Source organism: Xiphias gladius, chromosome 10 (genome assembly GCF_016859285.1).
Source record: "Xiphias gladius isolate SHS-SW01 ecotype Sanya breed wild chromosome 10, ASM1685928v1, whole genome shotgun sequence".
NCBI classification, from domain to species: domain Eukaryota; kingdom Metazoa; phylum Chordata; class Actinopteri; order Istiophoriformes; family Xiphiidae; genus Xiphias; species Xiphias gladius.
This window is the reverse complement of record NC_053409.1, coordinates 20,520,357-20,539,702: the sequence shown is the minus strand read 5'-3', so window position 1 is coordinate 20,539,702 and position 19,346 is coordinate 20,520,357. Positions and strand designations below refer to the sequence as shown.

At 40.1% G+C, this 19,346-nt stretch overlaps 2 protein-coding genes across 6 annotated transcripts; one reads left to right on the top strand and one right to left on the bottom strand.

Moving 5' to 3' along the window:
- The first annotated feature begins 371 nt into the window (after window positions 1-371).
- slc18b1 (solute carrier family 18 member B1) lies at window positions 372-8,045 on the top strand. 3 transcript variants are annotated; one of them, XM_040136979.1, is made up of 14 exons: window positions 372-620; window positions 891-1,030; window positions 2,494-2,589; window positions 2,692-2,765; window positions 3,900-4,047; window positions 4,294-4,450; window positions 4,568-4,704; window positions 4,800-4,901; window positions 5,009-5,100; window positions 5,984-6,079; window positions 6,193-6,267; window positions 6,496-6,589; window positions 6,999-7,042; window positions 7,205-8,044. In XM_040136979.1, the coding sequence occupies exons 1-14, from the start codon at window positions 590-592 to the stop codon at window positions 7,260-7,262; spliced, it is 1,344 nt and encodes a 447-aa protein (XP_039992913.1). In that variant the 5' UTR covers window positions 372-589; the 3' UTR covers window positions 7,263-8,044. The 3 variants fall into 3 exon arrangements, with proteins under 3 accessions (XP_039992913.1, XP_039992914.1, XP_039992915.1); XM_040136980.1 differs by lacking the exon at window positions 6,496-6,589 and having other exon boundaries at window positions 7,205-8,045; XM_040136981.1 differs by lacking the exon at window positions 372-620 and having other exon boundaries at window positions 913-2,176; window positions 7,205-8,043.
- A 317-nt stretch (window positions 8,046-8,362) lies between these two features.
- ahi1 (Abelson helper integration site 1) lies at window positions 8,363-18,964 on the bottom strand. 3 transcript variants are annotated; one of them, XM_040136953.1, is made up of 27 exons: window positions 18,858-18,964; window positions 18,360-18,438; window positions 17,662-17,774; window positions 16,768-17,348; window positions 16,557-16,645; window positions 16,240-16,426; window positions 15,705-15,897; window positions 15,525-15,620; window positions 15,243-15,428; window positions 14,871-15,023; window positions 14,330-14,462; window positions 13,987-14,110; window positions 13,449-13,678; window positions 13,079-13,185; window positions 12,801-12,919; window positions 12,438-12,568; window positions 12,190-12,330; window positions 11,834-12,027; window positions 11,671-11,716; window positions 11,507-11,559; window positions 10,876-10,993; window positions 10,493-10,551; window positions 10,244-10,309; window positions 9,997-10,159; window positions 9,821-9,906; window positions 9,071-9,159; window positions 8,363-8,917 (listed from the first exon to the last, which is right to left on the bottom strand). In XM_040136953.1, exons 2-27 carry the CDS (start codon window positions 18,367-18,369, stop codon window positions 8,737-8,739), a joined length of 3,648 nt encoding a protein of 1,215 aa, XP_039992887.1. In that variant the 5' UTR covers window positions 18,370-18,438; window positions 18,858-18,964; the 3' UTR covers window positions 8,363-8,736. The 3 variants fall into 3 exon arrangements, with proteins under 3 accessions (XP_039992887.1, XP_039992889.1, XP_039992888.1); XM_040136955.1 differs by having other exon boundaries at window positions 18,845-18,888; XM_040136954.1 differs by lacking the exon at window positions 18,858-18,964 and adding an exon at window positions 18,601-18,817.
- Between the last annotated feature and the right edge of the window lie 382 nt (window positions 18,965-19,346).

Sequence of the window (19,346 nt, the reverse complement as noted above, 5' to 3'; positions counted from 1 at the left end):
CTGCGGTTCCAAGAATGCCGCCTCAGAGCCTACAATGAGGGAAGCGGTGCCTTACAGCCTGCGCCCAGGGCGAGGTCCAGAGTCACGCAAATGGTCAAGAGATACAAGAGAAACGCAGCAGCCAGCTGATACCATTACATCAGCTGAGTCCACCGAGGTTCAACCCTAAAAATAACACAATTTTATCGGTTTATTATGTAAGGGTTACAAGATTTAACCGATTTATTTGGATGGATATGCGCCATAAGCGTGGTTGTTCTGAAATTTGTTTATGTTGCCACCGGAAGCGGGGCTTTTATTTTTGAAGGAAGTGAAGGAAAGTGACTTTTTTTTTTTTTTTTTTTTTCTTTGAAAAATTGGAACATCTGACACTTGACTCCGCCGAGGAAATACTCAACGTGCGCGCCTCGCCGTCTCCTCAGCCGTCGCCTGTTGCAGAGGCGGTCCGGAGCCGCTCGACCGCCTGCCGCCGGTGCTTTTCCCGGATCCCCCGCGCCCTCGTCCGTGTGTGTCGTTATGCCACTGTCCGGACTTCTGACCCGACTGATTTCGTAGGAAACTCGGGGGGAAAAAAAAAAAAAATTTAAGAATGGACCCGCACGTTGACCCTCGGCAAAGAGGTTGGTGACTTGAACGACTGTTGGGCAAAAAATGAATTTAATTTGGAATAAGAAAAAATAAAAAATAAAAATAGCAGCATAGAAGCAGCAGTTGCTGACATTGCGTTAACTGTTAACCAGCGCCACCAGCTGAATTAACCTTTAACCTGCATTTTTCTTTCGTGAAGCCTGTTCCCTTCACGTTCAACAGTGTCAAATCTCAATTCCCCTTTCCCTGTCCTTTTACTTTCATTCATTTCCGTTTTTTTTGTCTTTCTTTTTTCATACCAGACAACAGCTCTCCGGCTGAACCCACAGACCCCCCCCCGAGGATGACAAGACAACAGACTCTCACCTTAATATCAATGGCATCCGTCAACTTCAGTTCAATGATCTGCTACTCAATATTAGGCCCATTTTTCCCCATGGAGGTAAGCTAAAGGGGAAAAAACCCCCATCGCAGGATACAAATCGCAAAGGGAATTTTTTTTTTTTTTTTTCCCCACGACCTGGCAACGTCAAATTTGTTCTTATTAATGGCTTATAACTAACTCACAAGGCTTTAGTACAAAATATTTTATCAGCAACTGGAGAAACACTTCAGGAAGGGTGCATCAGACAGACATACTGGGGTTAGATACTCACTTAGTCCACAAATAATAAAAAAATGTCTGTCAGGGAGGTTATAGGATAATAACCACCCAACATCAGCAGCCTTTTGTGGACCTACTTTTTGAAACATGGGGCTTTAATCTAAAGAACTGCAAAAGGTTAGATTTATACCATATTTTACTGCCCTTGATTGACACATTTACACACTGTTCTATGTATTTGCCTTGTACATCGCTTGTGTTTTTCCTCTATCAGTTCTACCATTCAGTTTGGGCCAAAATGGGGTTTTGTTTATCTTCTTTCACACCGCTGATGCATTTTTACGGCATCGATTCGATTTGATTTGATTTGGCTCAAAGTGGACTTCAGTCTCTTTCCTTTTGCTACAAGCTGAGGGCGAATGCAAATGCGACAAGTGATGTGTAACGTGAAACGGCCGGAGCGAGACAGAGTCAAACCGAAGGGGATGTAGAGTCAAGACATTGTGTAACGGCACGCAATTGGGTTTCGAAGAAAACAACAGGGACGATACATGTAATACTGTATGCTCTCCCAAAATCAAAGAGTATACATGTACATCGTTATGTATGTGCTGAGTACTAGACTTGACACACATGTCCAGTCTTTTGCTACGGGCATTGAAATACACATTGCTGACTTTTTATCAAAATCTTTAACAAGCTTTTGAGGTGTCAAAACAAACACAGACGAACGGGACTGGAATACAGGACGTCACCTTGGGGACGTCGTGCTGTCCTCGAGATAAAGGAAACGCTACAATCAAGCGGGGCCCGTGGATAGAGCCTGTGATTTGTAATGCGCCCGTGTCAGTGTAAAAGTCACCGATCACACCGCCTTGTCCTGGGTGGAATGAATGAGTAATCATGTGCCAGACATCCGAAAGTTTCCCTGAAGGCTAGTGAATGACTGGCTCTGTTTTGCTCATTGGAGGGAAAAAGTCTCAGGTAAGGTCAGCCCATGTCATGAGTAACAACTACTTAGCACATGTTACATGACATGACAGGATACTGGTTAACCCTTTTCGGCGCCTTCGCTTCTTAGAAAAATGTCACTGGCAGCTGCATGTTCACCGCAATTTATTTTCCATTTACTGGCTGACTGTCCGATTACCTTTTCCTTTCACATCCTGCAAGATGCGAAATTGGAATTTTGTATATTGCTTTTGTTACCCGGATGGTGTGGCTTCACTGTCACAGTGTACTATGAGCATAATAATTTCTACTAAGACCTATTAAGACGCTGCATAAATATTCCTACACAGGCAGTAAAGAAAGGAGCCAGTCAGACTGTGGTTGGTCTCATATTTGGCTGCTACGCTGTTTCTAATTTAATTGGTTCATTGTTACTGGGAAAATATGTAAGTATACTATATTACTTTTTTTTATTATCAGATCATTTCATTTGTAGTGTGATGTGCTGCACCAGAGTAACCGACTCTCATTCTTTGTCGCTGCATCAGATTGTCCAGATTGGCGCAAAGTTCATGCTCGTCACGGGACTTTTTGTGTCGTCGGTCTGCACCATTCTGTTTGGGTAAGTGTTGGTCTCATGAGCTGTGTCAACTAACAATGATGGGCGCGGGGAGATATCACACACCCTAACTCCTTTCATACAGTTGTCACATACTTTGGTGAGCTTTCTCATTCCGCTGCGGCTGAATTAAAGATGTCGCTGAAAAATGCGACGTGCTCACAGTGTGTTCATTGTTGGACATGTTGATTTGGCCCTCTAGGCTTCGTAAGTTGTGTTCAGTTCAGAAAGGTTAATGATCGATTTGGTCAGTGCCAAGCTTTGTTTTCGAGGTGCTTGGCTGCACATCAATTGAGTCCTTAAAGGATAAGGCTGGAAATATTCTGTACTTTTGTTGTTGTCGACAAATTCCATGAAAAGATCGGAGAACCAACAATTAAAAGATCCTGCTAACAATTATTGACTGTGTATCCAAAGCCTGATATACAGTATACAGTATTATTCCTCTGCGCCACTGATCCCCAATGTTTTACAACAACTGTTAAAAACACATCAGTGAGGCACATAGTTGACCTGGGTAGCATGTTCTCTTTTTAAAGATTATTTTTTTGATAGTGATAATGGAGAGGTAAAGGAAATGTGGGGAAAGAGAGTAGGGGAAGGATACGTACCAAATGGTCCGGCCGGCCAGGAATCGAACCAGGGACCCGCTGCTCGGGGAATTTGCACCAAATGTGTATCTGCGGATGAAAATAGCCCCTGGCAAGTGCACCCTTTACTCCAGTTCGAGTGAAATTCGCTTAAAAACTACAGTTTCCAGCTGTTTTATGAAATTACTGAGCCTTTTTATAATTAAACTGTATATTTGTGACCCATTTACCAAAATATGGGTCTTCACGAGGAGCAGATGGGCTTGGGGCTGAGAGCCACAGACAGGGTAGGGAAAGTATTAGGAGACCGTCTAATGAACTGTTGGTTTTAATATGGATGAGTAAGGATTTGTGATTTGACCTGGTGTAAAGATGATGATTCGTGGTTGATGGTGACACGTCATCAAACCACGAATCATCATCACATGTCACACTCTTTTCTTCCGAGTAAACTTCTCATTTAGCCCAGCCTGCATTTGATGTCAGTCTTTCTATTTTGATTCGAGGTTGAAACGAGCTGATTGTCTTCCCTTTCCTTTCCTCGCAGATTACTTGATCGGGTTCCCGCGGGACCTGTTTTTATTGCTCTGTGCTTTATAGTGAGGTCTGTCGACGCCGTGGGCTTTTCTGCCGCCATGACCTCCTCTTTTGCATTGACAGCAAAAATATTCCCAAACAATGTGGCAACTGTTTTTGTGAGTGCAGACAACCCTTGTCTTCCTGGCATGTTGTTTAGACATTAGAATCACGAGCAAACAAAAAATCATTATAGTGAGAGTTGTTTTTTTTTGTATCTCCCATTTCCCTGGTGCTGTGGAAAATAAAAATATTTAAGCTTTTGGCATTTACCTAGAATCTAGTAGCAGTTGACAGAAAGTGTATATGTAGTGCACTGTGTATGTGATTCCATATTTAAATGTGCGCCGTTTCTCTCTCCTCAGGGTAGTTTGGAGATTTTCACAGGACTTGGCCTCATCATGGGGCCACCGGTAGGAGGGTGGTTCTATCAGTCATTCGGATATGAAGTCCCTTTTTTGCTTCTTGGGTGTTTCCTGTTGGTTATGGTTCCCTTCAACATTTACATCTTGCCAACTATAGGTAGCAGCTCGGAGCTTTCGGGAGATTATTTGTACATTTTCAGTCATTTGAATACAGTATGATGTCTTTTTCTCTGATTATAACTGCGAGCTGTATGTTGTGCTTCCCTCCGCTCAGATGCAGACCCCTCGAAGGATTCGTTCTTTCAGCTTCTCACCCACGTGAAAATAGTCCTGCTCTGCTATGTGATTTTCACTCTTAGTGCAGGTCTGGGCTTCTTGGATGCCACGTTGTCCTTGTTTGTTATGGAGAAGGTAATTTCCTACCTTGTCATAAAGTCAGCTTGCTGTAGATAGAAAGTTTCTTGCGCATCGCGTGAATCCAAATCTGTCCCCTCTGTTGTAACTAGTTCAATCTCTCGCCTGGCTACGTGGGACTCGTCATGCTCGGTTTGTCGTTACCATACTGCCTGGCATCACCGCTGATGGGTTATTGCACTGATAAATATCCTGTGAGTATGAATTCAACCCGATTAAATATGCATAATTCTTCTCTAACTGTATGTCTGTCATTTTGAACGCGAAACAAAATCCTCTGTGTGTGTTGGGTGTTCATCAGGCCACTAGGAGTTGGTTCATGGTGATAGGTGGTATCGCCACAGCAGCCGGGTTCTGTCTGATTGGTCCCGTTCCTTTCCTTCACATCCCGAGGTGAGGATCTGCTGCAGGTGGAAAGTAACTAAGACTGCACTTTAAAGGATAGTCCTGAGATTTTTTTTGGAAATACGCTTGTTCGCTTTCTCGCCCGGAGTCAGGTGCAAAGATAAGTTCCCCTCTCGAATCTGTCCGTTAAATACGAACCCATGGCCAGGAGGTCGTCAGCTTTGCTCAGCACAAAGACTGGAAATGGGAAAACAGTGAGCCCTGGTTCTGGTTCAGGTTGAAAAAAAAACCCCAATCTGCCACACCGTGTAAAACCTTAAACTGTCGGTTTTACACTTTGGTTTTTATAGGGGTTGAACAACCAAGATAAAATATGCTAATGCATGAGCTTTAGAGGATAGAAGCCAGGTTACCTGCTTCCCCCAGCACCGAGTCCTTATGCTAAGCTAAGCTAACCGGCTGCTCACTCCAGCTTCGTAAACTTTGGAATATATTAACAAGGTAACCACTGCACATTACGCCGTACAACGTTTATTCTTTACATTCATGAGGAAAATAAATATTGCTGTCGTTGGCATAAAACTCGCGTCTTCAGCTTTTCAGGAAATATGAAAAACAGCCCGGTTTCAGCTTTGTGGCAGTTTGAGAAAAAGTACTCAACATGTTCCGTACTGCACCTTTTCTGTCTCTCCTTTTGTCCTTCCGTCCTTCTTTCTTCTTTTTCTTCTTCGACCAAAAAAAAAAAAAACCTACACACTGTCGATCGCCTCTACCCGCTTTATTAATAACACTGTGGCCCCCGTAGGCCCCTCGACCTCTGAGGGAAGGTCATGTGTTGCCTCAGTGGCATGTTTACAGAAAAAAATCCTATAGGTTAATGACATTAACTTGTATTTCTGTCTGTTTTTGTTGTGTGTTTTTGTTTGTGTAGTCAGCTGTGGTTACTGGTCGTCATGCTTGGTGTAATTGGGGCTTCTCTGGGCATGACTTCAATCCCCACGTTCCCCGAGATCATCGCATGTGCATAGTGAGTGGCCTCACATGTTGTGCACCTACAGTCGTGACATCTGTTTGTTTTTTTTCCATACACAATGCGAGGTGAGACAAATACTCTGAATTCTTTTCTTTTCTTCTTTGCAGTGAAAAAGGATTTGAAGAAGGACTAAGTACTCTTGGAATGGTTTCCGGGCTGTTTGGTGCAGTCTGGTCCTTGGGGTAAGTCTTACTGGCTTTTACTGACATCCAAAAGCAGTTTTCTGTACTTCAGTAACCATTTCTGGATCTAGAAGGAAAGACCTCACAGGCCGATAATAAAACAATAGGTATGAAATCAGTTGTCTCACTGGTTGGTACTAATTTCCCGCCTTTTTGATTTTTAATGTTGTGATTTGGATTTTAAAGTGGGAATTTGTTTTTGTTTTTGTTTTTTTTTTGCTTTTTAAGGATGTTTTATGGCCCGATAGTGGGTGGCCTTATCACACAACATTTGAGCTTTGAGTGGGCAGCTGCAGTCCAAGGAGGCTTGGGGTTTTTGTCTGTGAGTATGAGTTTGTGTAGTGTTCACGAATTTGCATGAAGAATTATGTGAGAAAAGGACATATGAAGCCATGAAAATACCATGCAAATTCTCGCTTTCTGGCATATTAGCATTTGATTGTTTTTCTTTATCGCTTATCACCATGTGTCATCCAGAACCAATGATTAACCCTCAGCTTTATGCCGGAGACAGTGCTCTCGTGGTTTTCTATCGGGCCTGAACAATGTTTCCAGTGTAAATGTGTTGCTTTGCTTGCATTCCATTTATTATAAGGACGGATAAATTTGATTCCAAAGCCTTGTAATCATTAAGTAGTTAAACACTTTATGAAGACTGATAGCGAAAGAAACGTGATTCTCGTTTCACACTGGAACACACACACAAAACTAAATGACCCCTCTGTCCTCAGGCCTTTCTCCTCGCTCTGCATTATCTCTGTCAACGACCACAAAGGTAATGATTAACCTGTAATTAGGATAATCAGATTTATGTCATATACTTAGATGCCGCTTATTGTTATATATACTTTATAGTACAGTAGGATATGTAGACTTTATTTGTGCAGTTTCCATGAACATGCAGGCTGTAACACTTACTCTTACGTTTGAATGAAAGCACCCCAGAGGAGGGGCGTAGACAAACAGAAGAAACCACTCCTCTGCTGAACGACTGAATGCCTCAGAAACACGTGGAAGGAACACCGTGTTGGACCAAAACCAGCTCTTGACGTTTCACCTGCTTGTGGGCGTCAGCCTTAAAGTTAAACAAATACTTTCTTTTATTGATTGCTTTGTAACCCTTTTAAATGATAAATTCTTGTGGTGCGGGGATAACAATGATTTTTACTTGGGTCATGGAAACATTTTGTTGCTTATTTCCATACAGTAGTACTATATGTTTTTATGAAATGTCTTAAAAAAATGTTTTTGTAGTGGGTACTGCCTAACAGCCATAAAACAAAGCTGAATAACTGTATGGTACTATGGACTTAATAGGACTTTGAACTGGCAGATTAGAACTCAATTTTTGTCAGATTATCATTTCGTACTATGCTGTATGTTCAAGGTGGACTTTGGATGAATGTAACATAAATATAAGTCCAGATCACGATCTAAATGTGCTTTTTGTTCTGAAACTCTGCTGTATTCATGATCTTAGTTCTCTACATCGCATGACTTGGATTGCATGTTGAAGTGACGCGTGTCGAGCTGCTGACCACATTCATAGTAAAGTAAAGGAAAATAACCATGTGGAATACATTATCGTTGAAGTGATGCATTATGCAAGTCATAGTGAACCTCTGATAACATACAGTATTATTTAATAGAGATTTCACTGCAGTTAGTGATGTTATATGTTTATGCGGATTATAATTTTGAAATAAAAAGACATTTTCATATCCCGAAGTTAAATTTAAAACCATTACATGCCGATGCTAATGAACACCATACATTAAGATTAATTTATAGGTTATCAACTTTAGTAGCGCAAATAATACTTAAAAATTATTTTTAAAATATACTGAAAATTTGCAATTAGCAAAATACTTGCTATATATATATATATATATATATATATATATATTTTTTTTTTTAAATTACATTTTTAGATATAGTGTTACTTTACATATGATTTATATATATATATATATATATAGATAGATAGAGCGAGAGAGAGAGAGAAACAAAACGTTTGGAAATGAATAATCTGTGTTTTTATAGTTGTGAGGAAAAGACATATAAACTTTTAATCTGTTACAGGTTAAGAAAATAGAACTACAATATTACTGAAATTTTGTTTCCTATATTGTCAGTAAAAATTACATTATTATTATAAATTATTGACACAATAGTCAATTAGTTTACATAGATAAATAATTTTAAAATGTAAAACATATAAAAGAATTCTTAGATTCTTGCAATTCTTGATGTGAATTTTTTTTTATAAACAAAATTTAACATTTCGTTGATCTACCTGTATGAAAGTAAAATACAGAATATAAACATACTGACTGTTCAAATAGTAAAAAAAAATGTTCAAACAGGAGAAAATAAACAGAGCAAGCTTGGTTTTCATTAAAAAAATTAATAAAAAAAAGGAAGAAAGATGAAATCACTCAGATTCAAAACAATCATGTGTCCATGAGTTTATGTTTCAGGCTCGAAGGCACCGTTAGTCCGGCCCGTCGGTCTCTTCGGGAGAGGTCTATTCGTTGATCTGCCGCTCCTCCTGCTGCTGGTCGACCCCGAAGCATCTGCATCTGAAAATGTGGCCTGAGAAGACAGTGCAGGGACTCCTGGCTTTTTCACCTTCTTTTTCCTTCTAGCTCTGTGGACAAACCATAGTTGGCAATCAACATTCATTATTTCAATACCATGATACAACATTTAAGAAGACCAACAGTTGGAGCTTCATGCAGTGTTCAGTACCCATGCCCCTGTGAATATGGTCAGGAGCATTTAAGCAAAGTGAGCCACTTACTTGGCATCAGTCAACTCAGGTTCGGTGTCAGAAAGGGTCGGCTCAGAAAGAAACCTAAGTTCCCCAGAAGAACTAATTGCAGCAGATACCTTGGAAAAGGAAGGAAGAAGAAGACATAAGATGACAACCAGGAGAAGGACAGTAAAAGATAGTAAAGCACCATACAGAAAAACATCCAAACTGTCTGCAGGTGCTGGGCAACAATACACTGCACAAAAAGATGAGAAAATACCATCACACTGCTACAGTACCTTGTTGGCAAGTCTTTTATTCTACATGGGGTTGAAACATTTCAACCACAAACATTACCTTCCTCAGAAGACATGAGGTGACACATGAATACTTGTAAAACAGTAACCTCAGGGAGACCATTTGTGGTTGGATTTTGCAATGGCAAAATGCTGTGTACATTTTTTGTCTTGTAATCCAACTGTAGCTGACATGAATTCAAGTTGACCACAGCTACAGTTCTTCCAAAAGGTCAAACTTTTAAAGCAACCTCTCAGGACTGCAGCTGGTGTATGATGGTCAAAAGACAGATTGAAGTGAAGTATCACTTATCAAAAAAAAAAGAAACAGCCGCACCACAGACACAAGAGGAAGACAACATGTATCTGGCTTCAAAGAAATGTAGACTCCCCCATTACAGCCACACCCTGTTTCACCTTTTAGTCCAAAGACACTGACCACCCACAACATTAAAACCAGTTCACAGTTTATATACATTTCTGTAGTATTCTATCTCCGTACCCTGGTTGGTGTGGACCTCTCAACAGTCCCCTCAGACACGGCTGTTTGTGCCTCTACGGACTGAGTAACCTCTTCGCTGAAATCTCCTACGACAATAAAAAAAACTCATATGTCCAGGGTTCATTTGCATTATCCAAAAAGTCCCCATGTACCACAAGAAAATATAATCCACTTACTCTGATCTGCTACATAAGAAGCAAGAAAATATCCCTGCCGCCCGCTGACCAGGCGCCCGAACCACCACTTGTCGTTGTCTTTGTACAGCACCTGGATGACATCACCGCGGCGTATGGTCAGTTCATCAGACCGATTAGCTCTGTAGTCATAAAGCGAGACAACCTAGAAAACACAACGGTGGAGGGATTGATCAAGAGAAGGAAAGGGTTGCATGCAACTGAGCCCACAGCTAGAGTGGATACTTACTACTTGTTGAACAGGGGCAGAATCTGTTTCCACATGAACGTCTGCAGAGAGGTGGTCAGGAAGGCTCTGATGGAAAAAAACGGACATTTAGATCTTGTAGCAGCAATTTTGGCAGACTTCAGTAGGAGCTGACTATTTAATCAGTAATGTTCGTCTGGTTAAAATTCAGTTCACAAAGAAAAGAAAAAAAAGACATGAGAAAAAGTAGTAAATGAAAGAATATAGTTTTAAAATTGTTAACAGCCTTACCGTCTGCAGCCTGAAAGATGAAACTCCTTTTAGACGCTGACCAACTGGACTGGACCTGCCTGCAATTACAAGAAAACAACGACAACAACCGAGAGCCATCATAAATATTTTAACACAATCCAGTGACTTGTGTGTTCAGGGATCACTTACGGATACATGTCAAAATTACAAGAGGTCCATCTCTTTCTGAATGTATGGTATACATTCTTCAGGAGAGACTCTAAACCACAAGCTTGAAGCATTGGGTCTTGGTCACCCCATGCTATACATTGCTCAGCTATAATCTTTGTAAAATATTTGACCTCACATGTCAGAGAGCTACAGTAAAGCCATTCATTGGTTAAAGAAAAGTCACTATGTGATTAAGTGAAAAAGCCACTGACGACTTTGGCTGCTCAGCGCTGCCTGGGGGATAAGCTGCTCTGCCAAGGAACCAGAGAGCTGCAGCTTGGAGTGCGGCGACAGGAGAGACGGAGGTGGTAATGAGGTATTTAATCCCGTCTGAAAAGAAGAGCTGGAATTCAGTTGCATAGAAATTTATTTTATTTCAATACAGCAGTTATTTAATAACTATGATGTATTTCATGTAGATCTGCTCAGGCCTCTTGATACAATTTTCCTGGACATTGGTTAAGTCAATTTACAGAGGTCAATTTGAGGAGAGATTAAACTGAAATGTCAAATTTTCCAATAAATATTATATGCTATGACAGCCAGCAAGAAAAACCTGAATAATAATGGGCTTAGTAGCAATGTAATACACTACTGTAAAGCAGTGATTTGCAAGATTTGAGTTTATTGTTAAAAAAGCAAACTCTGCAGCTCTATAAAGATATTTTTTTGGTGCTCTCTTCCTGAACACTTGAGAAAAACCTAAGCTGATTTAGACAGAGATTATAGAAAACAAAGTCTATGTTGGCATTAAGTGCTTGAAAGGTTACATCACCATCTATGACCTCAATAAAGAGCAAGTACACAAAGGTGTTTTTAGGGAGTAGTTATCAAAGTACTCACCCCACCAGCATCTGACGTCAAGCTCCTCCCTGTGTGAGTAATGCCCGTTTTGTCTGCAAAGCACAAACATGAGAGTGAATATTTTCCATATAAATGGAGAGACAACACTGTTGTATAAGCACAGATTAATCCAAATGTAGTGTAGCATGCTCATTATACAGTACCTTGCTCATAAATGTATCCAGAAGCTGAAGACCTTTGATTTGGTTCCTAAAAATGTTTTGAAAGGGTGAGTTTTTGTGCATACTCTACTTTCTGACTGTAATATGAATTTATAGTCTACTTGTTTCAAAGCATATTTCAAAGTAATAGAGGCTGAGTATTTACAAGTACTGAATCCAGTTGTTCCTTAACACACTGCATTTTGTGTGCGAGTCTTGTCGCATGAGCAAACTGATCCATTGCTGAAGCAGCAGATCTGTCCTGTAACACTTGGAGGTCGGGTGTGTTTCTGACGGTTTTGGTATCTGCAGAAGCTGATCTGCTCGCTGCTTTTATATTGTGCACTTCAAGCTGGGACACTATGTGGAACAGTAAAACATATTTGTAGCTCAGTGTATTTCAATGACTGTGCATTACTATTGACTGACTCAAATAGCTAATTTGACTAAAATACTTAATAACTTAATGAGATATTCAAGGGCTTGACACACAGAAAAAAATTGACAGGTGTTTTCACCAACCTTTGCGGTCGTACAGGTACACATGCACAGGCTGGCTCTGACCGAAGGCACAGAAAGCTACCATGTTCTCGTGAGGGTGGAATGACACACAGTGGAGGGCAGTGGGGTAACAAAGCTCAGAATACACTGCAACTTGGTCACCTGGGAAGACAAAACAGCTAACAGCTGAGGCCACTTTGTATAAGACTACCAAATCTTTTAAGATCGAACTGGTTTCTTTATTACAGGAAAATAAACACTATCCTTACCTGTGTCTGTATTCCAGACATACGCCATCCCATCTTCACTACCAGAAAAGATGAAGTTCCCACATGGTGTGAAAGTGCTATAAATCCTCTCTCTGTAGTTTGTGGCTCCAGTGTACTTCTTCACTGCCAGACTGAAAGAGAGCATTTATATGGTTAAGAAAAATGACCATCTATATTTCAATTTTAAACACAAAAGATATCATAATAAATGGTAAATGATGAGACATTCACATGCCCTCTAACATTTATTACATTTAATATAAGGTATTCCACTTTTGTCTCTTTATAATATTTTTCTTTGCTTCATCATATGGCTATTTTCTGTAACTTCAGATGGTGCTTTCTAAGTTTTGTTTTATTTACATTCTTAAGTCCATCATCCTCAGGACACTGTCTTTTGCGTGGATGAGTAGGCACCGCCCATTTGGGTGGAGCTGCAGCATGCTGATTGGGATACCGCGGAGGTCATGCTCGTCAATTTTCTACCAAAAGACAACACGTAGCAAATCACATTCAAATTACAGTGGACTATTTTTCTTTCTGAAATTATTTAATTAGACCACCATTTTAAAAATCTAAAGTATAGTGTATGATATTTGCATGTAGTTTATATCAAAAAGTATAAATATCAGCTCCTGTACCTTCTCTGTACACCAGCGATGACATAGCTGTTGCTGCCTGCTGTCATTTACTGAAGTTTTCCACACAATGATTAGGCCTGTGTTGTCTGCAGAGAACATTCTCCTCCCTAATTACAACACATAAAACAATAGGAACATCAGACATATGAAGATGCATTATTAAACAAGCCAAGAGTCACAATCAGTACACAGAGCGCAACAGTTTTCTTTACAACAGGTGGTAAGATTAGGAAAACTAATTACTATTCCCCTCAAAAATCCATAGAGAGGAAAACATGCATGCTCACATACACACTGGAACTTTCATGCTTCTGATGTTTATCTAGAAGCAGGGCTTACACATATGGACAGAACATTGTGAACTCCATACCTTCAGAGTCAAAACAAACTGTGTTGATGAAACGGTTGTGACCCTCAAACTCCTGCAGCAGCTGGCCATTCACATCGTCAACATCAAGCCTCCACACTCGCACCAGACTGTCGTAGCCCCCAGTCACCACCAGGTTCTGGGCTGTGGGATGGTACTGAGCACAGTACACAAAGGATGGATGAGGGAGCACCTTCTGAGCCGTTCCCAGAAGCCTCTCCACATTCCACTCTCTGGATGAGAAGAGCAAGATAAAGAAAAAATGAATAATGCAAGTATTATTTAATACAAAAATGTGATATTTAAATTAAACTCTTGAGTACGACAATCACTCCTGGCCAAGACTACAGCCCAAAACATGCTGTGTCACGGTTGTAGCAAAGACAGCATACAGTACTACACATGAGAGGACCACTTACTCCCCCTAGAGGCACTACATAAAATAGCAATTCGGTCAACAACAGTAACACCTCATAAACCAATGTTTCATACACTCCTTATTGGTGCTATTTATATTCTTATTTGATAAACAGAAATTTACCTGACTGTTCCATCAGAGGAGGCAGACAAAAGTCGGCGGTCGTCTCTGGACCAGCAGAGATCATAGACTATTTTAAGATGACCACTGAAGGCAGCCAAAACCTTGCCAGAGGGAATCTCATACACTGAAGAAGTAAACGACCAGGTTAGTTTTTCAGGAAGTATATTCTTTTTTTTTAATCATTTTTTGTGTATGCTTGGAAGTTGCTGATTCCTGAGATCATCCCCAGTGCTGTTCATGACTACTCTGTATTAACAACATGTTAATTAGCTAGAGATTTACGCTGAGGAGTAAGAGGAGCATCAGCAGGGGGGGAGTTCTACACAGACAAAGTATTGCTTACCTACAACAGGGAAAGCATCTCTGTCAGCACAAGCAGCAGCCAGTATTGTCCCAGCATGAGAGAAGAGCACTGTGAAACAGCCCATCAGACCACCACGAAATGCCAGCATGGGCTTGTTAGGAATCCGACAGACCTTTAACAGAAAAACTCCTATAAGGTTTGTGTAGTCAACCATGTTGGAGCAGAGTCCAGACCAGACCAGACAGCATGAACAAATATGTCTGAGGTTGTTTCAGTCTACTTAAGTGGCAAATACAATGGATAGAGTTGGACTTGGGGCAGTACAATAAAAAGCTGAGACAATCTTATTTGAAGAATTTACCTGATACTATCCAGTCTGCTGATGTGCTGACCCCAACCTTAAATATATGTTGATTGATACAGATTAAAATGGTCTCCAAGAATGATTTGTGGTACTTGATCAGAGTGGTTTATTACACTCAGAAAATAAGCAAATCATAACTATGGTTAACTAACAATGTTGTAATTCATATTATGCAATAGTAAAAATATTCTTTTGAGGTCTGTTAACTCTACCAACCTGACCGGGTAGCCTGCTCCATCTCAAGACTGGCGGCTTACTGTCTAGAGGCTGTGTCAGGCTTCTCTTGGTGACCTCGTTCTGCAGTTCATTGTAGGAGGTGCTGCCTCTCTCCTCCTGCAGTGCCATCATGGACCGGATACTAGGGTCCACCTGCAGAACAAAAACCCTCTCAGCTACAACATCTTACTGGATCCACTGGAGGCTTTATTTCAAGTTTACATCAGAATATCTGAAACAACCTTATCTACAGTATAACTAATATGTAACATGTCACACATACACAAATCTACATACACATGGTAGAAATTCGAGACATAAAGATAAACAAAGACATAATCAATAGCAACTCTAAAATAGCTGCTAACTTACATGCTCAGGGAGTTTAATGCCTTTCACCGTAACATAAAGCGTGGATGAATATTTTTGTCGTGGGTACTTCCTCCACCACTCGACCACCTCTATTGATTTAGGTTGTCTCTTTGACCGAGGTGGAGGACAGAAGAGCTGGAGACGGAGTTTACTGTCAATGTTTAGCACACCATTCGTGCCAACAAGCTAAACAAGGGGAAATATAAAATAAGGTTGAAAATAAGCAATTAAAATTAAGCAAGAATGGTCTTTTTTTCTAAGTGTCAAGGCAAAATACAGTACCTTGAGGAATGCCCATGCAATCTTCCTGAATCCTCGTTCATGTTTGTCTACATCAAAGTTGGCTTTTGCTTCTTCCATGGTTATGAATTCCAGGATCTTTACAAAAACATTTCAATGAAAAACAATTATTGACAGCTACGTTAAAATTGGCCAATTATTTCTAAATGAAATGTGTCTTACTTCAAAGAAAAGTATGACCCTGGGACTTTCCTCAAGTTGTTCGACAAAGTAACCAAAGCGTTCATTGAAGATGATCTGTTCCTGCCACTCAGGGATGATTGATTTGTTTTTCCTGAAGTCAAAAGGTTGAGTCATGATGGGGAGAATGTGGTCAACATTCTCTTGCTCATAAAATGAGGACACTGGCCGATGGCTATGAAAAACAAGACAAAGACATATTAATGCACAACAAGCAAACACAAAAACCTGAAGCCACACAGTGTTTACTGTATATTTTATTTTCATTCAAACGTGTTAAAACAACCCCCAGCTTACACTGAAATGAGACCTTAAAATAATTTTACTGCACACCATGATTTGACTAAAACACAGCTTAACTGTGGCACTAATGTTTTAGGTTATGATAAAGTATCTAACAAATGAATGTACCGGGCAATAGAGACACAACTGGGATCATGCAAAGACAGATGTGAAAACACAATTTTACATTAAAATTATATGCATAAAAGTAGTGTGTGAGAGTGTACATTCTCACCAGTCTTCTTTCTTCACATACTGTCCAGTGATTTCATCAACAACATGGATCTTCACCATTGGGTGTGAGAGAAGTAGGTCCGTTTTGAGGCGATCTGTTCTGTGAACATTCACTCCCAGCACAAGGCTGTCATCAAATGTTGGTTTCTGTGGTACTTCTGCCTCAGTTTCACTCTCTTCTTTGACAACTGAAAAACGGGGAAAATAAAAAACATGAAATTCATCAACATTATACACTGTACCGACATTTTAATGAAACTTATAAATGATTTTCTGACCATTAAAATGAAATTAAAATGAAAATTAACATCCAGTTACCATGCTTTTTCTTCTTCTTTTTCTTCTTTCCCTTGGATTCTGTTTCGTTTTCCACATCAGCATCCTGGTCTGCACTTTCAACCTGATCCCTGGTGGAACAAAAAGTATTAAATCGTGCTTCAATATCTGCCAAAAGACATTACGCTGTAGTCTTATAGCTTAATGTAAAAAACAACAAATCTACATATAGTATATTAAAAGGTACACACACCCAAAGTCTGACTCTGTGACTACAGATTTTAGCTTCTTCTTTTTCTTCTTCCCAACATCATTGTTCAGTGTAACATTTTGGGAGACAACACTTTCTTCTTCTTTCTTGACCCTTGTCTTCTTCGGAGACCTCTCTTCCTCCTGTGCAATCTGCTGCTGGTATTCATGCAGCAGCTTGTCCTCAGCATCTTCTACCTGGCCTTCTGCTTTGGCCTCTGTATCTCCTTTGCTTTTCCCCTTCTTACTTTTCCGCTTTGGTTCCTTTCCAACACCAATATCATCTGGCTCAAAAGCAATCTCAGACTTGGCGGCATCTGTATCCTTCTGGATGTAACCTGTGGTGTCCTCGGGTAAGGGGAGGGAGGGAAGCTCCCTCTTACTTTTCCTCTTTGCTTTTGATGTTTGAATCTCCTCTTGGTTTCTACTGTTGTTGATATTAACCTTTTCAGCTATTTCCCTTTCTCTCCTTTTGTTCTTGGTGTAGCGAGGGCTGCCCTGTTCAGGGTGATATGTGTTCTGGAGGATTGTCTCATCCTCTTCTGTGTCCTTCTCGAGGTTGAGATTCTTTTTTAGATTCTGAAGCTAAAGGGAGGGAAATCGGAGAGCAAAGAAATGTCAGTATATATGTTGTTTTCTTCCCCTTTAATGAAATTTCAATGATTAAAACTGGCTTTCATTGCCATCAGTATATTTTAGAGGAAGGAGATGAACTTAATGTGTATGTTCTGCTGCATACAGAATACTGAATCTACGAGGATGATTCAAAAATGGTTTTAAGACATGTTCTGCGAGTGCTGGATATTTTTCTTTTAAGCATTTAAACTGTCAGATCTTGGAAATCTGGTGTGATGTTCTCCATCTTTGAAGGTAGAACTGCACATATTAGAACACATACCACAATGGTCTCCTGAGTATTTTTCTTCTTCAACTTTTTCTTCTCTGATTCAGTGTATTTCTTGAACACTTCATTGAATCTTTCCCGGGTCTTTGCCCGGTCTTCACTCTCACCTGTAAAAAGGTTACTCCATCATTAATAAGAAGTGGGATTGGGCTGGCTACGGTGAGATCGCTACATGATCAAAGCAGTGTGTGTTGCTGCAGTGAAGGGCACATTTAGTGTACTTAAGTACAATTTTGAGGCACTTGTACTTTTCTCGAGTATTTCCATTTTACTTCTGCTCCATCACATTTCAGATTGAAATATTGTGCTTTTTACTTCACAACATTTATATATGTCCATACATCATCAAAAAATTAAAAAAATGCATATATTAAATTACCCTAAAGTGTATAAAACAGTTTAAAATACCCCCCCACCTCAATCAGCTACAGCATTAAAATGCTGCTTAAGATTTGCATAATTAATAATAATAATACACTGCTATATATGTAGTCTTACATTATATATGTATGATAATGTAAGACTCTGAAAGGATGTATTCTGAAATATAAATCATTTTACGTTTGATACTTCAAGTACTTTTATTTGTAGCAGAGCATTTTTACACTGTGGCATTACAGCTTTTACTAAAGTAACCAAACTATCCAAGTACCTCTACCACTGGTGTGTTGAAGGAACAGTATAAAAATCACCTGCTGGCATCCTCAGGCACCGCAATGTCTGTCATTCTGAGTGCAAAGGGAGAGTAATCCAGGGAGGGAGGCTTTCATCCTAAAAATAAAAAACAGGGATAACGTTAACGTTGCACAACAAAATCTCTGCTGGATGATCCAGCAATGGTTTGTAGCGTGCCCACACAATTCGCTTAGTTCGGCTGGGCTAACTATTTAATGCAAGTTTAATTTGGAGGAATAGAGTGGAACAAAACCGCACCGTATTTTCTTTGGAATCTGCTTATGTTTAGAAATGTTAGAAAAAAACAGCCGCTGTGAGACCGCCAGGTAACGTTAGCAACTTTAGCTAGCTTGCTAGATGCTAACGTTAGCTAAGTGGCATTGTTAACTTATTACGTTTGGCACAGCAAGATTTAGGTTCGTCAACAGACAGTCTGGCTCTTAAAAAAAAAACCCCGCATAAATGGATTTAAAAAGCGGGAGAGGAGTTAGTTAGGACTAACTGCGTGTTTCTACCCTGCAGTGATTGTGCCGTCCTCCAACTTCGACACCGACGCAGCGACGGTTTCCAAGTCAACCACAGCACGGGTGCACGCCGGGGCGGAGCGTCACCGCTGTGTTCGTGACGCACAGACACAAACAGCGAATTCACCAATGAAATGTGAGGACAGAAGCCTCGTCATTACGTAACAAACCTCAAAACAACCTCAGCGTCTTAACCATGGAAACGACATACTCATAAAAAAAGAAGTGAATAAGTAACGGGCATTTTTGAGGTATTACGTGTGTGTTTCCAATTTCTGCAGCTTTAAACATTCAATGCACTTTTTTACTCAAAACATTTACGTGACGTGACTTCAGATAAAGACTTAAAAAAAACAACAACAATTGAACACAGGGAAACAGCTCATGAGAATGAGATAATTCAAAATATATGATGGAGTACAATTTGGCTATACATAATATAGAGGAAGCTTTAACCCACACCAACAAAGAAAGAGCAAA

Bases quoted from the DNA above. Each gene is read 5' to 3' on its own strand.
- ahi1 (XM_040136953.1), bottom strand. The intron at 15,621-15,704 runs GTAAGACACATT...GTTTTTGTAAAG, and splicing joins GGGTCATACTTTTCTTTGAA to ATCCTGGAATTCATAACCAT. The intron at 10,160-10,243 runs GTAAGTATCCAC...TGTGTTTTCTAG, and splicing joins CTGCCCCTGTTCAACAAGTA to GTTGTCTCGCTTTATGACTA.
- slc18b1 (XM_040136979.1), top strand. From the start codon at position 590: ATGGACCCGCACGTTGACCCTCGGCAAAGAG. The intron at 2,766-3,899 runs GTAAGTGTTGGT...CTTTCCTCGCAG, and splicing joins GTCTGCACCATTCTGTTTGG to ATTACTTGATCGGGTTCCCG. The intron at 6,590-6,998 runs GTGAGTATGAGT...CTCTGTCCTCAG, and splicing joins GAGGCTTGGGGTTTTTGTCT to GCCTTTCTCCTCGCTCTGCA.